General features: G+C 43.8%; 1 protein-coding gene and 1 pseudogene across 1 annotated transcript in view; one reads left to right on the top strand and one right to left on the bottom strand.

Annotated features, from left to right (window-relative positions):
* LOC138173106 (zinc finger protein 850-like) overlaps positions 1 to 18,383 on the top strand; it is a 784,878-nt pseudogene that overhangs the window by 193,958 nt on the left and 572,537 nt on the right.
* LOC138173092 (zinc finger protein 420-like) overlaps positions 1 to 18,383 on the bottom strand; it is a 436,800-nt gene that overhangs the window by 130,339 nt on the left and 288,078 nt on the right. The window contains exon 9 of the mRNA XM_069103021.1: positions 10,732 to 10,820. Within this exon, the coding sequence (XP_068959122.1) occupies positions 10,732 to 10,820 (89 nt within the window). The remainder of the gene's footprint in view (positions 1 to 10,731; positions 10,821 to 18,383) is intronic.

The following is an 18,383-nucleotide window of genomic DNA, read 5'->3' as shown; positions in this document are numbered from 1 at the left end:
AAAGAAAAGATCTACTTGATTTCCTGAGAAGCTGAAACCAAGTCTTCTCTAGACCTAACACAGAAAGGGTGCATAAGACACATTAATTACCCTCAGGACTGAACTCAGGCACTTTCCATCCAAGTGAAACAGAATTAGCTGTTGTCACTTTGATGGCTTGAGTTTACCCCGGTGTGATATGTCAGTGCCAAACATCTCATGCTTTTGCTTTATGATGACTTTCATCCTGCAATAGCATATATTTTTTTATTATAATATTCAGTTTCATGGCTGGTCATTTTCATTGCTCTCTGTGCTCAAAGAGGACCAAATGACATCCCTATGTCAGGGTCAAGGTGTGTCTGACCAGGGATGATCAGACTAAGGGGGGCCAAAAGGCCCTGCCAGAGGTCGGGCACAAAAAGTGCATGTGAACATCTGGGGTGGAGATGGCTCTCAATGTGTACATCTTCCCATTCTTTTGAGTTACTGCAATTCTGCTTTGCTCACATGGCACAGCACATTTTTCTTTTTTTGGTCTTTATTAATTTGTTCGTTTACTTTGAGTTTACAAGATTCGGTTCCCCAGTTCTTTTCTCTCCCTTCTCTGCCCTCTACTCCCCCCCAGCAGCATACAATCAGGTATAGGATCTACAGATACTTTCACATTAGACATTGGTCAGGTTATAAAGAAAGATTGTATCAGATGGAATGAACAATGGGAAAGAGGCAACAAAAACAAACAAGAAAAAGACAGAGAGCAGTAGTTTCCTTCAATCTGCATTCAAACTCTGTTCTTTCTAGTTCTTTCTCTGAATGTAGACATCTTTCTCCATCATGTGTCTTTTGGAGTTTACATATAGCCCTGCATTTCTGAGAAGAGTCCAGTCTATCAAAGTTGGTCATCACACATACGTTGTATCTGTAATGGTGTACAAATTTCTCATGGTTCTGCTCTTCTCACTCAGCATCAGTTTGTATATGCCTCTCCAGGTAAATATGAAGTCCATCCGCTCCTCATTTCTTATTGCACAATAGTATTCTATAACATGTATATACCACAACTTGTTCAGCCACTCCCCAGTTGATGGGCATCCCCTTAATTTCCAGTTCTTTGCCACCACAAAAAGAGCTGCTAGAAATATTTTTATACATGTGGGTCTTCCTCCCCCTTCTATGATATCTTTGGGATACAACCCTAGAAGTGGTATTGCTGGGTCAAAGGATATGAAATTTATAGCACATTGGACATAGTTCCAGATTGCTCTCCAGATCTCCAGGTTGGATCAGTTCACAATTCCATCAGCAATATATTGGTGTTCCAATTTTTCCACATCCTCTCCAGAATTTATCATTTTCCTGTTTTGTCATCTTAGCCAATCTGACTGGTGAGATGTGGTACCTCAGAGTTGTTTTGATTTGTATTTCTCTAATCGGTGATTTAGAGCATTTTTTCATATGCTTATAGATATCTTTAATTTCTTCCTCTGAGAACTATCTGTTCATATTCTTTGACCATTTATCAATTGAAAAATGACTTATATTCTTATAGATTTTTTTTGGTCTTTATTAGTTTGTTTACTTTTAGTTTACAAGATTCATTACCACAATTCCTTGAGTTTCAAATTTTCTCTCCCTCTTCCTTTCCCCCCCCTTCCATGGCAGCATATAATTAAGTACAGTATATGCAAATACTTTCACATTAAGCATTAGTCAGGTTATAAAGAAGGATTGTAACAGATGGAATGAAGAATGGGAAAGAGGATACAAAACCAAACAAGAAAATGAAAAAGGGCAGGTAGTTTGCTTCAATCTGGGTTCTATCTCAGTTCTTTCTCTGGAAATAAACATTTCTGTCCATCATGAGTCTTTTGGGTTTGACTTATGACTCTGGATTGCTGAGAAGAGTCCAGTTTATCAAAGTTGGTCTTCACACATACGTTGTGTCTGTAATTGTGTACAAATTTCTCCTGGTTCTACTCTTCTCACTCAGCATCAGTTCGTATAAGCCTCTCCAGGTAAATATGAAGTCCATCTGCTCCTCATTTCTTATTGCACAATAGTATTCTATAACATGTATATACCACAACTTGTTCAGCCACTCCCCAATTGATGGGCATCCCCTTAATTTCCAATTCTTTGCAACCACAAAAAGAGCTGCTATAAATATTTTTGTGCGTATGGGTCTTTTCCCAATTCTATGATCTCTTTGGGAAACAACCCTAGGTATTATAGATTTAACTCAATTCTCTGTATATTTTAGAAATGAGGCCTTTATCAGAGACATTGGGTGTAAAAATTCTTTCCCAATTTCCCACTCCCCTCTTAATCTTGGTTGCATTGGCTTTGTTTGTACAGAAGCTTTTCAATTTCATATAATCAAAGTTATCCATTTCGCATTTTATAATGCTCTCTAATTCTTGTTTGGTCATGAAATCTTCCCCTCTCCATAAATCTGACAGGTAAACTATTCCTTGCTTTCCCAGTTTGCTTACAGTATCATCCTTTATACTAGATCATGCACCCACTTAGACTTGATTTTGGTTTACAGTATTAGATAATGGTCTATGCCCAGTTTCTGCCATACTATATTACAGTTTTCCAAGCAGATTTTGTCAAATAATGAGTTCTTATCCCCAAAACTCAGGTGTTTGGGTTTATCAAAGAGTAGGTTATTATAGTCATTGACTGCTGTGTCTTGTGTACCCAATCTATTCCAATGATCCACTGCTCTATTCCTCAGCCAGTACCAAGTATTTTTGATGACTGCTGCTTTATAATAGAGATTAAAATCTGGTATAGCTACTCAACCTTCCCTAGCATTTCTTTTCATTAATTTCCTTGATATTCTGGACCTTTTGTTCTTCCAAACTAATTTTGTTACTATTGTTTCTAGTTCTATAAAGTAATTTTTTAGTAAATTGATTGGTATGGCAATAAATATATAATTTAATTTAGTTAAAATTGTCATTTTCATTCTATTAGCTCGACTCAGCCATGAGCAATTGGTATTTTTCCAATTAGTGAGATCTGACTTTATTTGTGTGAAAAGTGTTTTGTAGTTGTGGTCATATAGGTCCTGGGTTTGTTTTGGCAGGTAGATTCCCAAATATTTTCTAATGTCTACAGTAACTTTAAATGGGATTTCTCTTTCTATCTCTTGCTGTTGGATTTCATTAGAAATATACAGGAATGCCAAGGATTTATGTGGGTTTGTTTTATATCCTGCAACTTTGCCAAATTTATTTATTGTCTCAAGTAGTTTTTTATTTGATACTTTAGGATTCTCTAAGTACATCATCATATGATTGGCAAAGAGTGATAGCTTGGTCTCTTCTTTGCCTAATTTGATTCCTTTGATTTCTTTTTCTTCTCTAATTCCTACTGCTAACATTTCTAGTACCAAATTGAATAAGAAGGGTGATAGTGGACACCCTTGTTTCACCCCTGATCTTACTGGAAATGCTTCTAGCTTATTCCCATTACATGTAATACTTGCTGATGACTTTAAATAGATGCTACTTATTATTTTAAGGAAGGCTCCTTTTATTCCTATACTTTCTGGTCTTTTTAATAGGAATGGATGTTGTACTTTGTCAAAAGCCTTTTCTGCATTTATTGAGATAATCCTGTTGTTTCTGCTGGTTTTATTGTTGACATGATCCATTATACTGATGGTCTTCCTAATATTAAACCATCCTTGCATTCCTGGAATAAATCCTACCTGATCAAAGTGTATTATTCTTGAGATAAGTTGCTGTAGTCTTTTTGATAATATTTTATTTAAAATTTCTGCATCTATATTCATGAGCGAAATTGGTCTATAATTTTCTTTTTCCATTTTATCTCTTCCTGATTCAGGTATAAGTAGAATGTTTATTTATAAAAAAAATAATTTGGTAGGACTCCTTCTCCCAATTTTTCCAAATAGTTTGTAGAGTATTGGAATCAACTGTTCTTTAAATGTTTGATAGAATTCACTAGTAAATCCATCTGGCCCTGGAGATTTTTTCCTAGGGAATTCACTGATGACTTGTTCAATTTCTTTTTCTGAGATGGAGCTATTTAAGTAATTTACTTCCTCTTCAGTTAATCTGGGTAGCTTACATTTTTGTAAATATTCATCCATTTCACTAAGACTGTCAAATTTATGTGCACATAATTTGGCAAAATAATTCCTTAATATTGTTTTATTTTCTCTTCAATGGAGGTAGATTCACCCTTTTCATTTTTGATACTCATAATGTGGTTTACTTCTTTTTTTTCATCATATTGGCAAAGGGTCTATCAGTTTTGTTTTTTTCATAAAACCAGTTCTTAGTTTTATTTATTAATTCAACAGTTTTCTTAATTTCAATTTCATTAATCTCTCCTTTGGTTTTCATTATTTCTAATTTAGTATTTAACTGTGGATTTTCAATGTGTTCTTTTTCTACCTTTTTCAATTGTATGCCCAATTCATTGATGTCCTTTTCTCTGATTTATTCATGTATGCACTGAGGAATAGAAAACTTCCCCTAAGAACCACCTTTGCTACATCCCACAAATTTTGGTATATTGTCTTATTATTGTCATTCTCTTGAATGAAGTTACTGTTTCTATAATTTTTCTTTTTTTTTTTTTTTTAAAGCAATCGGGGTTAAGTAACTTGCTCAAGGTTACACAGCCAGGTGTTTCTGGGTGGGTGCTAAATGTCTGAGCCCGGGATTCGATCTCAAGGTCTTCTCAACACTGGAGCCGGTGCTCTTACTCGCTGTGCTACCTGCCCGCCCCTATAATTTCTTGTTTGACCCACTCATTCTTTAGGATTAAATTGTTTAGTTTCCAATTATTTTTTGTCTGTCTTTCCATGGCCCTTTATTGCATATGGTTTTTATTGCATCATGATCTGAGAAGGATGCATTTAATATTTCTGCCTTTCTGCACTGAACTGTGAGTTTTTTATGTCCTAGTACATGGTTGATTTTTGTGTATGTGCAATGTACCACTGAGAAGAAGGTATATTCCTTTTTAATCCCTATTCAGTTTTCTCCAGAGATCTATCATACCTACCTTCTCTAAGATTCTATTCACCTCCTTAACTTCTTTCTTGTTTATTTTGAGGTTGGATTTATCAAGTTCCACTAGTATAGTTTTGCTATCTATTTCTTCCTCTAATTCCCTTACCTTCTCTAGGAATTTGGATGCTATACCACTTGGTGCATATATGTTAAATAATGATATTGCTTCATTCTCGATGGTGTCTTTTAGCGAGATATAGTTTCCTTCTTTATCTCTTTTAATGAGATCAATGTTTGCTTTTCCTTTATCTGAGATAAGGATTGCTACCCCTGCTTTTATTTTAGTTGAGGCATGATATATTTTACTCCAGCCTTTTACCTTTACCCTGTGTGTATCCCTCTGTTTCAGATGCATTTCTTGTAAACAGCATATTGTAGGATTATGATTTTTAATCCATTCTGCTATCCACCTCTGTTTTATGGGAGAATTCATTCCATTCACATTCAGTTATGATTACTATCTGTCTCTTTCCCTTCATCCTATTCCCTCTCCTGTTTATACTTTCATTTTTCTCCCCTTCTCCCTTCCCCTCCTTAAGAGTTTTCCTTTTGACCACTGCCACCCTCAGTATTCCCTTATCAACCCCCCTCCCTTTTCCTCTTTCCCCCTTACTTCTTCCCTCCCTTCTAACCATCTTCCCTTTTCTAACCCTTCCCCCCCCACTGCCTGTAGGATATGATAGATTTTTATACTTAATGTAGTATGTTATTTCTTCTTCAAACAAAGATTGACAGGAACAGATCTCATGCAAAGCTCCTCTCTCTCCCCTCTTTCCCTCTATTATGATACATTTTGTTTCTCTTCTAGATAGAGTCCTATGCTTAACTGGTTGTGTTATTCCCTCCTTGCACCAGAATCAATGAAGGAAAACCTCATATAATGCTCATCTCCCTCCCTTCTTTCCCTCTACTATATTGTTTTTATGCCTCTTTGTGTGGCATAATTTACCTTTTTCTGCTTCATTCTTTCCTTTTCTTCCATTACAGTCTCTTTGTAGCCCTTAATAAGGTTTTCTTTTATCGTCATTTTGTGTAATTTATACCCATACCCTCTACTTGTCTATAGACAGTTTCCTCTTATTAAATAACAGAGTGTGTGCGTGTGTGTGTGTGTGTGTGTGTGTGTTTTCCTTGTTTACCTTTCTATGTCTTTCTTGCGTCTCATAATTGGAGGTTGAATTTTCCATTGAGCTCTGGCTTTTTCATCAGGAGGGTCTGGAAGTCCGTTATATCATTGAATGACCATCTTCTTGCCTAGAAGACTATGTTGAGTTTCGCTGGGTAGGTGATCTTTGGTTGTAACACGAACTCTTTTGCCTTTTGAAAAATTGTATGCCACTTCCCCCTATCTTTCAGTGTAGAGGCTGCCAGATCCTGTGCGATCCTCACTGTGTGTCCACAATATTTGAATTGTTCCTTTCTGGCCACTTGTTCTATTTTCTCCTTTACCTGATAGTTCTGGAGTTTGGCCACAACATTTCTCAGACTTTTCTATTTGGGATCTCTTTCAGGAGGTGACCTGTAAATTCTCTTGATTTCTATTTTATCCTCTGGTTCTAGTATCTCAGGGCAGTATTCCTTGTTGAGCTCTTGGCAGATGTTGTCCAGGCTCATTTTTTCATCATGATTTTCTGGTAGGCCAATGATTCTCAGATTATCTCTGTTGGATCTGTTTTCCAGGTCAGTTATTTTTCCATTGAGATATTTTACCTCTTTTTCCAATTTTTCATTCTTGATGTTTTGTTTGACTAATTCTTGGTTCCTCATAGAGTTATTTGCTTCAATTTGGTTGATTCTAGCTTTTAGCAAATTATTTTCCTAGGTTAGTTTTGGAGATCCTTTTCCATATCACACAGTTTTCTTTTTAAGGAGCTGTTTTCTTCATTGTAATGTTTTTCTAATTTTGCAATTTGGGTTGCAAAGCAATTATTCATTTTATCTTTTATCTCTCTAATTTGGTTTTCAAAGTTCCTTTTGAGCTCATCTAAGAATGCTTTCTGTGCCTGAGTTGTTGAGTTCCCTGTTGAGGATTCAGCTATGGGTATGGAGTCAACACTGTCTCCCTCTGAATTTGGTTCCTCCCTCTCACTATAGTAGGATTCCAGAGTCTTTGTCTTTGCAGTCTGCTTTTTACCCATTTTGAGGCAGGGCCCTAGCCACGCCTTTCTTCTAGGGTTCCCAAGCCTTACAGTTTAAGGTTTTGACGTGGGGCAATAATTACTATGTTTTCAGGGTCAAAGGGGGTTTGGAGCAGCAAGGGTTCACTCTGACATCCTGGTCCCTGGAGGTCCAGATAGAGGCTTTTTAAGTTTCTAGGCTGTGGATTCGTAGTCCCAGGGGTAGCTGCTGCCCCTGCCAGAGGCCCTGCATTTGACTCTTACCCTGCTCCGTCCACTTCCAACCCTTTGGTGATAGCCACGGCGGTGGCTCTTGTGGTTGGTGGGTCAACTTGCTGCCACGTTGATCAGGCCTCTTCCAGGACTCTGCACTGGTCAGGGTCAACTCCTGGGCCTCTGCTGACACAGCACATTCTTTGAGGTGGCACACTGTGTGGGGTCGTCCTTTGACAGAGTCTCCCAAGTCTCACCATTGATTACAGAGTTCTTCAGAGAGACTTTGGAAATTTCCTTTAATCACTTCTTCTAACCACCATGTGAGAGCCTTCCTTACATGCTTTCTACATAAAATAGTCTTTACGCAAACATCATTTTGGCATCTGAACATCATGGTCAGCCTAACTGAAGTTGTGCTCTACCAGTAACAGAAGTAGAAGGAGGGAAATTATCTGACATAAAGGAGGCAGAGAAGAGCAATTACACTGAAGGGGAAGATGGGGGAGATGGTAAGGGAGGGCTTGATCCTTACTCTTATCCAAATTGGTTCAAAGAGGGAATAACTTACATGCTCAGTTGGGTATAGAAATCAATCTCATTTTATACAGAAATTAAAAAGGACAGGGATGGGGTGTGGGGACTAATAGAAGAAGGCCAGGTTATTGTTATAGTGCTATAAAAATGCTCTAAATTCATACTGATTGGAGAAATACAAATTAAAACAACTCTGAGGTACCACCTCACACCTATTAAATTGACTAATAAATCAGAGAAGGAAAATGATAAATACTGGAGGAAAGCAGGAAAACTGGGACACTAATACATTATTGGTGGAGTTGTGAACTGATCCAACAATTCTGGAGTGCAATTTAGAAGTGTACTGAGAGGGCTATAACACTCTGCATGCTGTCTTACCTAACAGTAACACAAACAAATCAGCATCCCAGAGATTATTTTTTTTTTTTAGGGAAAAGGACCAATTTGAAGAAGGGTATTCAGAACAGCTTTTTTTGTGGTGGCAAAGAACTGGAAGTTATGGAGATGCCCATTAATGGGGATGTCTTTACAACTGGGGTATATGATTGCAATGGAATGATAGGATGACTTCAGACGCACCTAGAAAGACTCACATAAACTGATGCAGAGTGAAGTGAGCAGAACCAGGAGAACATCGTACGTAGGAACAGCAACATGGTCATTTGAATAACCATGAATAACTTAGCTGTTCTCACAGCACCATGATCTAAGACTATCTCAAAGGACACAGGATGAAAAATGCTATCCCTTGGGGAGGCCAGGTGGCACAGTGAGTAAGAGCGTAGGCCCCAGAGTCGGGAGGACCCAGGATTGGTTCTGGCTTCAGATACTTCACACCCACACACACACCAAAAAAACTGGCCATGTAACCTTGACCAAGTTACTTAACCCCAATTGCTTAAAAAAAAAAATGCTATCCTTGTCCAAAGAAAGAACTGAGAACGAACAGACTTTAAAACCTGCTATTTTTCACTTTCTTCCTTTTTGGTTGAAGTTGTTTTTTTCTTCACAAAATGACTAATATGGAAATACTTTACATGACTGCAGATGTATTCTATTTCTGATTGCTTACACACTGTGGGAAAGGCAAGAGGAAAAAGTCAGGTCCACACATGGAAATTCAAATTTTAGCAGAAAAAATGAATGTTAAAAAGGTTTTATATGTCACTGGGGAAAAATGGAATATTATTTTTAAAAAGGCTAATATCCAATGACTGCTAGGTTGCCAGTAGAGAGAGCACCAAGTCAAGAGTGAGGAGGACCTGAGTTTCGTTCAATGTCAGACACTTATCAGCAATGTGACCCTGGGGAAGTCACTTGAACCTGTCTGCCTAACTTCCTGGGAAAGGAAATGGCAAACCACTCTAATATCTGTGCCAAGAAAATCCCAAGGAATATCACCAAGAGTCAGACCTGACTAAAATATTAAAAAAGAACAAATAGTTATTGCCCAATAGATAAATGGTCAAAGGATATGAACAAAGAATTCTCAAAAGAACTGCCAAGTTTTCCCAACCACGGGAAAAAATGCTCCAAACCACTAATACAAGCAAACCAAAACAACACTGAGGCTTCACTTCATACTCTGCAAAACTGAGAAAAATGACAAAAAATGGCAACAGTCAGTGCTGGAGGGATTATGGGAAGATGCGCACACAAGACAATGCTGGGGGAAGCTACGAAATGGGAAAAGATCATGAAGGTCTGAGTTCAAATCCAGTCTCAGACACTTATTAGTTGTGTGACCCTGGCAAGTCCCTGAAACTTCGTTTGTTCTCACTTTCCTGAATTTTGAAATAAAGATAACAAAAACACCTCCCATATATGATTGTTGGGAAGATGGTCAAAATTGGATTTGGGGAGAAAATAAGTCACTCCATTTTGTCTTTGCTTTTGAGCCTGATGCCTCTCTGACAAGAACTGAGCATCTCCTTCTGAGGCCCCCATCCCACATTGGAAAAGAAAACTCCCAGGTCTTTGAACAGTTCCCCAACCTTAGCTCTTTCCCTATATCCTCTCTAACAAGGGAAGGCCCTTCACAAATGCTAATACACTAACAGCTAAAGAAGGAACTCTTTTCTTTGGCCTGGTACCAACAGCTCTGCTTGAGGGCCTTTGAACCAGTGAGTGTGACCCAGAAGTCAACTTCACCTGTTTTCTTGAGTTGTCATATTTTCCAGAAACACTGGACCAGAGCACTCTGGAAACAGGAAACTTGTGGCACAACCCAGGTCATAATATTTGTTCCTTTTAACCCTCATGGCCCTCTCACTGTGCCCTTGAGAGTCAAACCAGCTACAAGACAGGAGGGGTCAGTGTGCCCCAGACACTTAAAGTGTTGGTGCAGCTCACACTCTGGAGGACAAGCAGAGCATCCTGCCTTCAAGGTCTGGCAGGGAGAGCTTGGCCAAAGAAGCAAAGGGGAGGGGGGAGAGCTCTACAGGAATGGGGAGAGAGGTGCTAGTCATGAATGGAGGGAGCAAAGAGAAGACCCCTACAGGACAGAGGAATGAGGGAATAGGTCAGCCTTGTGCCTTAGGGATCAGGAGGGAAACCTTACAAAAAGCCTACAATAGGGCAGCAATTGGGATGGGGGAGTGGGGGTAGTTAGCGCTCGTGATGCCAAAGTGCCAAGAATCAATTCAAAACACAGAAGGAGAGAGCAGGGTAGTGCTGTTACGGCCTTTTTCAATTTCCTGCCTATTTTTGTAAGCAAACAATCCTTAGCAAGGAGACTGCCAGCTTCACAGACAATCCTCTAGGTCTATGGAAATGAACTTTTTGGCTGATATTGGTCCAGTCTGAGAACAGACTGCACTCACCTGGGCTGGGCGTCTGCAGCTCCCAGGGGCCATTCCCTCTGGCTCCAGGCTCCCTGCTTGGGACAGGCCTTGGTCTTTTGCAGCCTGAGCTGGGGAGAGAGAAGGATCCCAGAGGGGCAGAATCTTATCCCTTTCTTCTAGGTCAGAAGGCAAGCCTACAGAGGGATTAACAAAGGGTCAGGCCCTGCCCCTGGGGCCTTCTCCTTCAGAGAACCAAGAGGCAGAAGGGGCTTTCCATCCCAGGTGGGATGAGCCTAGTCAGAGCCTCAATGGCTCCTGAATCAGACACACACACATGCACACACACACACTGTCTACAGGACAAACTGACTGCTTGATCCAAGAGGAGGGAAGCATAGGAAGATTGGGGGTGGGGAGGGCTCTGGGATGGAGCTACTAGGGAATGACCAGGGGAAGCCTGAGGCTGGGAGTCCAAATCCAGTCTGGGATTCAGCCTCCTGGCAGGGGGCCTGAGGGCTCAGATAGAAGGGGGGGAGGGCAGGTCAGCAGGAGGCCTAGGGAAGGGGAGCACAGGTGGGGGCTGGGAGGAAGACAATTTAACCCAGTTCAGGGACACTGCAGTGAGAGAAGGGCTCCAGAGGGACACTGATCCTGGGAAAGCAGGAGGACTGTGTCCTGGAGGCTAACTAGCAGCTGGGGAGGACTCCTGGGAGTCACTGGAAGAGATTAGGCCTTGAATCCCTCCAGGGAGCCCAGACATGGGGAGCCAGGGCCTGAGATCTGATGGGGAAGCAGCCCAGGGACTGCAGGTCCAGGTGAGGCAGGTGGGGCAGGAGCTTTGTTTCCTGCATCCAAAGTGGGATCTACAGGGCAGGCAAGAATTTCCAGTCCTTTTAGGGGATTGGTCTGAAGGAAGAACTGATTCTCTAATGAAAAGTTGGGGGAAGGGAGACAAGACTGTGGTGTCCCTGTGTCTAAACTCTGGATGTTAGAAAAGAGTGACCCATTGATAAACCCAAGGAGGGTGACTCTGGAAGTCTGGAAAGTAATTGGGCATCTGGAAAGAGCCAGTGCCAGCAAGCTCATCCAAAAGCCAGGCCTGGGAGGGCGGCATGGTCCCTGCTGAAGCCAGAGGACACTCACCACGTGGTCAGATGAGGAGGATGAAACCCTAGGGCTAGACCAGCAGAAGTCCGGAGCTATGGGTGTGGATGAGGGACTGGCTCAGATCTGCCACGGACCTGCACCCACAGCTGTTTCCAGAAGCAACAGGGATCTCAGCTGGAGGGAAGAAGGCAGGAACCCTTCAGCTGCAAGGGAAGAAGGTGGAAAAATCTCAGCACAAGTTCCAGTTTTCAGCCAGAGCCCTCTGGGAGGGTCCTCCCACCTCTGCTTAACCCCTTTAGTTCCAGGATGGGCCCTTTCCTCCAATCACACCCAGGGCCAGCTGCTCAGCTCCCTACCTGCCCCTGCTCCCCAAACCCTGTCCTCCATCACCTGGAATGCCTTGGCCACTGGGATGAGCCCCCTCCTGTCCTAGACCCCTCCCAGCCCCCACTCCACCCCAGGGATCTGATTGCACCTGGGGCCTCACCCACCAGGCTGGCCAGCTCTGAGAGCTCCTCCTCCCCATCACTACCACCTGATTCCTTATTGGAGGAAAGACTGGGGACTTTAGGATGTGGGCGGGGGAGAGCAAGGAAGAGGCAACCTGGAGATTTCCAGGGAAGGATGAGATGCACAGGGAAACTGAGTCCTGCTGAGCTACAGAATGGAGGCTGTGCAGAAATGCGGTCAGGTGTGTCAGCACATTTCTCCCAATTTAAATTGGGACTCCTGGAAAGTCAGGTCCCAGGAATATCATCAGGATGTTTGACCCTCTAAGGCCAGATCATCCCTTAATGTAAAATTTTGTGTTTCAGGGGATGTGTTTAGGAGCTGAAAGAATGAGAATTCAATGTAAGTGGATCAGAATTACCCTCTTGTTCCCTCTGAATGCATTCAGCCTACAGGGTCAGAGGGAGACATGGATAAGGTGGCTTTTATGTCTACACTAACTAACATAACCAACTGAATCTATGTTTCTTGGCAATTTGGTTTCATGTATTAAAACTGGAACATTCATGTTATTATGTTTCCAATTATTCTCATTTGGGAATTTGGGGAAGATCACCCTATAAGTTATGTTTTTAATTTGAAAAAATGATTTCTAAAGGGACATACAATTGCAGTCTTGGAGAACGATTATGAATGAGGCCTAAAACCTAGACTGGTCAATTAGGGGACACACACACACACACACACACTCACTCACTCACCAACACAGGCACACACAGAGAGACATATACACACAGACACACACACACAAAACAGACACACAGAGACACATGCACTCACACCCATAGACACTCACAGAGACACACACAGACATACACTCACACATAGTCACACACACAGACATACACACACACCTCATTGACTCACAGACACACACAGAGTCAAGTTAATGACCAGAGAAACAGACATACACACACTCTCACACAGACACAGTCACACACAGAGATACATACACATATTCACACACACATTCACACAGACATACACACACTCACAGACACTGTCACACAGATACACACACAGACACAGACATACACACAGATATACACACACTCACACAGACATACACACAGAGAAATACACTCAGAGACACACACTCACACACAGACACACACACATACTCTCACACAGACACAGTCACACACACACACAGACATACACACACACCTCAAAGACTCATAGATACACACAGTCAAGTTAATGACCAGAGAAACACAGACATACACCCACAGACATACACACACTCTCTCACACATGCTCACACAGACACAGTCACACACGCAGATACACACACTCACATTCACACACAGATACAGACATACACACACTCACACAGACACAGTCACACACACAGATATACACACACTCACACACACATACACACACACTCCCACAGACATAGTCACACACAGATATACACACACAGACATACACTCACAGTCACAGGCACAGACATACACTCACACACAGTCACATGCACAGACATACATATACACACCTCATAGACTCATAGACACACACAGAGTCAAGTTAATGACCAGAGAAACACAGACATCCTGGACTATAATTAAAATGGACACTGACATTCTCATATCTCATTGTATTTACAATCTGTCCCACTGAGAATTTCCTTTCTCCTGGGGCCCCTAAGTGGCACAGTGAAAAGAGCACCAGCCCTGGAGTCAGGAGAACCTGAGACCAAAAGCAACCTCTGACACTTAACACAAAAAACTAGCCGTGTGACCTTGGGCAAGTCACTTAATCCCAATTGCCAGACCTTCCCCCCTCCAAAAGGCAAAAAAAAGAGAAATTCCTTTCTCATATGAGGGTTAACCCAGGTGAGGAGACTAGTTTGTCGCTGACACAGGCATCCTGAGCTGGGCCTGCTCTAAGGGTATAAAGGGCTTCCTTCAGCTTGCTGACTGAGTTCAGAATTCTTTTTCTGACCGTCTGGCTTAATGAGAATAAATAAGCCCATTATAGAACATGGACAGCCTGACTCTGTTCATTCCTTGGTCAAACCTTGGGAAAGGGGGACCCCATGCTGTTACACTTGGGACAAACCCCCAGTTCAGGTAGATACTGATGATGTTTGCTCCTTTGGACCAAACCTTTGGCTAACAGTTGACAGGAGCCACACAGAAGATCATGTTTGTCTCTGGAAATGGCCTCTTTGGCTCATGCTGGTCACCTCTGAGGACAGAGGGCACTCCCCTGGGCTGGGGATCTGCAGCTCCCAGGGGCCATTCCCCCTGCCTCCAGGCTCCCTGCTTGGGCCAGGTCTTGGTCCTCTGGAGGGAGGACTTACCCTTTTCGTCTAGGGCAGGAGGCTGGGCTTTGGGGATATTGAAAGGGTGGGGTCCTGACCTCAGGGCACAGAATACAACTTATAGGAAGTGTCAGGCCTGGAAATGAAGATGGCCCCTTCCTCTCCCCCATTCTCCTGCAGAGTACCAAGAGCCAGAAGGGCCTTGGGATCCCAGGTGGAATGAGACCAGGCAGAGCCTCAGTGGCTCCTGAATCAGAGCTCTCCCCCCAGCTGGTCCTCTGCCCTCCCTGCACCCCCTCTCTTCAAAACTAACACACACATATTATATGGACAACAGACTGACTGCTTGATTCAGGAGGAGGGAAGCTTAGGAAGGTTGGGGGTGGGGAGTGTTCTGGGATGGAGCCACCAGGGAATGACCAGGGTAAGCCTGAGGTTGGGAGATCAAATCCAGTCTGGGATTCAGCCCCCTGGCAGGGGGCTTGAGGGCTCTGATAGAAGGGGGGGAGGGGCAAGTGAGCAGGAGGCCTGAGGAAGGGGAGCACAGGTGGGGGCTGGAAGGAAGACATTCTAACTCAGCTCAGAGGAGGGAGCTCAGGGACACTGCAGTGACAGAAGGGCTCTAGGGGGACAGTGAGCCTAGGAAAGCAGGAAGACTGGGTCCTGGGGGCTAACCAGCAGCTGGGGAGGACTCCTGGGACTCATTGGAAGAGCTTAGGCCTGGAATCCCTCTAGGGAGCCCACACACAGGGAGCCAGTGCCTGGGATCTGACTGTGAAGTGGATACAAATGGTGCCCTGGGGGGTAAAAAGGATATTAAGATTGGCTTTTCCAGTACTTTGTGAGGCCCCTCCTGAGGGAGCCTCATTCTCTAGTTCATCCTGTAACTTGAGAACATCCTAAACTCCTTTCCCCCTTAACCTGAAAAACCATAAAACTTCTCACCTTGTACCAAAAGACCTGTTTTTGTCTCCCTTATCCTGTGTCCCCCTTGTCCCTAACCTTTAACCTGTGCCTCTCCATACACACCTGTCCTTAATCTTTCACTGCCATAAACCCTAAGACTACATCATCATCCTGAACATCTGCAGGCTGTATAGCTTTCTGTCTATATAAGCCTACCCCCCCAATACCTCTACCTTTCCTCTTCTCCATGCCTATGGCAAAGGTCCTTCCTTGTGATTTCACCTAAAGGAAAGCTCTCAATGGCTAAAGAGAATGTCACCTCAGTGAATTCTTTTTCACTGGAACCTTTCTCCCAAATCTGACCTTGGAAATTGCAGGGATGCCCATCAGTTGGGGAATGCCCAAAGAAACTGTGGTACATGATTGCAATGGAAAACTATTGTGCTATAAGAGATGAGGAGCTCACTGATTTTAGAAAATAGTGGGGTGAAACTGAGAGAACACTGTAGACAGTAAGAAGAATGTCACATTAAGGACTTTAAGAGAATAAGGTATTTTATGTACTATAAATATCCAAATTAACTATAAAGGACATATGAAAAAAGGCATTGTTGGGCTACAGAGAAAGAACTGACAAAAAGAAGCATATATGGAATAATTTTTACACAGGCATCCATATATACCTATATATAAATGGGTGTTTGTCTAATGGTGGTCACGTCCAGGGCTGGGGTTGAGGTAAGAAAAACAAAGAAAAAAAATTTTCCAGAATCATTTTGTTGTATTTAGAAAGAAATATCAAGTTGGCCTATTTGCGGGTATTTGCAGAAGATTTGTAGCTTTACGTACAATCATCTTCTTTATTATACTATGCTATAGAAATGCTTGTTTTGCTCCATAAATTAAAAATTAAATTATTTTAAAATAATAAAATTAATAACAACAACACAACTTACTCTTCAAGGAAAGTCCAAAGGACCTTGGGAATTCTCGTTTGTTGAAAGGTCAATTCTTTGTTCAGCCTTTTACCTGAATTAGGAAGTCAAATTTTAGGACAAAGAGAATTAAAAGAAGTTTCTGATAACATAAGTAGGTGGCAACATGCTGAGGCTCTTATAAGGGCAGATTCTCAAGGGATTCAAGAAGGAACCACCTTTGACTGATAACTTTTGTAAAGAGATGAAAGGCCATTTGGACAGGCCCAGGCCAGCAAAAGGGGGGTTGCCTCTCAGTCCCTCCCTAATCACTGACCCATGAGGGCTAAAAGGAACAGAAGAGATGGGTGTGACATGATATCACAACCCAAAAAGACAAGTTCAAGGGACCCCTTAACATTCCTCTGCATTTGCAATGTTACAAATAGCAGATAGTACCAAGGCAGCAGACTGGTGATGCCTTCCCCATCACTGCCTGACTAATGGACTGGATTTTATAGGCTTGTTTTTCTGCAATCAGGAAATGTAGATAGATAGATATATGTGTGTGTCTGTGTACATGTGTATGAATACATGCATGCGTGTATGCGTGTATATACATATGTGTGTAAACAAGTCCCTAAAAGTAGCAGGGTGGCCCCTAGCAGCCCCTAAGACTTTGGGGGGCCTCTCACAGTCAGGGGTGAATAAGCCAGATATCACGCTCAGGGCTGGGCATTCAAAGACAGTCCTTCCCTCTGGTGGAAAGACACAGAGCAGGAAAGGAAGCTGAAGAGGCAGGAGGCTCAGAGGAGCCCCCAGACACTGCAGGGGAGAGCAGTCAGGCAGGAGCCCCAAAGTCCTGGAGCCAAGAGAGATGAGGGGCGGGGGCACTCAAAGGCCATGCCCGCCCCCGCCCCCCGTGGTGCTGGGGAGGGAGGGGGGAGGACTGAGAGGGAAGAGGCTGGAAAAGCTCTGTCAGGACTCAGAACCAACTGCCCAGGGCCCAAGGATGGCCTTGGAGACAGAGCCCACGCTCTGAATGACGGGGCTAAAAGGAAGATCGTGCCTCGGCTGGGAGGTGACCGGGACATCCAGGTCACTGCCCCATAAACTGGGAACCCAACCAGGCGCGGTCAGTCCGATAGGAGGGTGGCTGTCCCACTCGGGGAGAGTTCACCCCATTCAGGGAGGGCAGTGTCTTCCTGGGGCCCGGAGCCGTGGGAGGGACTGGGGGTAACAAGGTCCCCGTTACTGGGGCTCCGGGCCCCTGTGGTGCCACGAGGATGACCCAGGCTCTGCAGGACTAGGAGGTGGGGGCCCAGGGCGGGGATCTGGGAGGGAAGCGGCCCGGGGGCTGAGGGCCGGGCAGGGACTTGGGGTCCCGGGACGATCCTGGCTCACCTGGCGCTGCAGGGGAGGCCGGGAGCGGGGCTGCGGGGGCCCAGGGTAAACCTGGAGGGTGACCCCGGTCTGGGAAGAGCCTGCGCCCGGACAGGCTTGGGGCAGGAGCCGGGAGGGAGGCGGGGCTGTGGGGCCACCGAACCAGGGAGCTGCAAGCACAGGGCCAGGGCAGAGGGCGCTTCAAGGCTCCCCCTGGCTTCACCTGACAAGCCCCCTTACCTGGAGCAGGAACACGGTCCCACCTGCACCTCCTGCCCCCAGAGCTCACATAACCTAATCCCGCCCCTGGGCAGCAGGGAAACTGCACGGGCTCAAGAAGGCACGTGACCGGAAGCAGCTCCTTGGGGCCTCCCGGACGTTCGGCAAGAAGCCAAGTGTCCAGGGCTCTCCTTGAGGTCCCAGGGAGGGCCACTTCCGGTGTAGAAGACCTGCCTTCTGGGAAATGTAGTCCAGCCTGGAACTGAGCCTGGTCTGAGCAGGATGGGCGGGGCGAGGACGATAAAGGTCAAACTTGCCTACCAGGCTCAGCCTGGAGCTACAAACTGAGGCTGCTCTCTAAGAAGAATGCCCTAAATACGTGG

This window comes from Petaurus breviceps, unplaced genomic scaffold (assembly GCF_028583685.1).
Source record: "Petaurus breviceps papuanus isolate PSGF00001 unplaced genomic scaffold, PetGlider_PUasm1.0 563, whole genome shotgun sequence".
Lineage (NCBI taxonomy): Eukaryota > Metazoa > Chordata > Mammalia > Diprotodontia > Petauridae > Petaurus > Petaurus breviceps.
The sequence above is the reverse complement of the archived record's forward strand: the minus strand, read 5'-3'. Positions and strand labels throughout refer to the sequence as shown.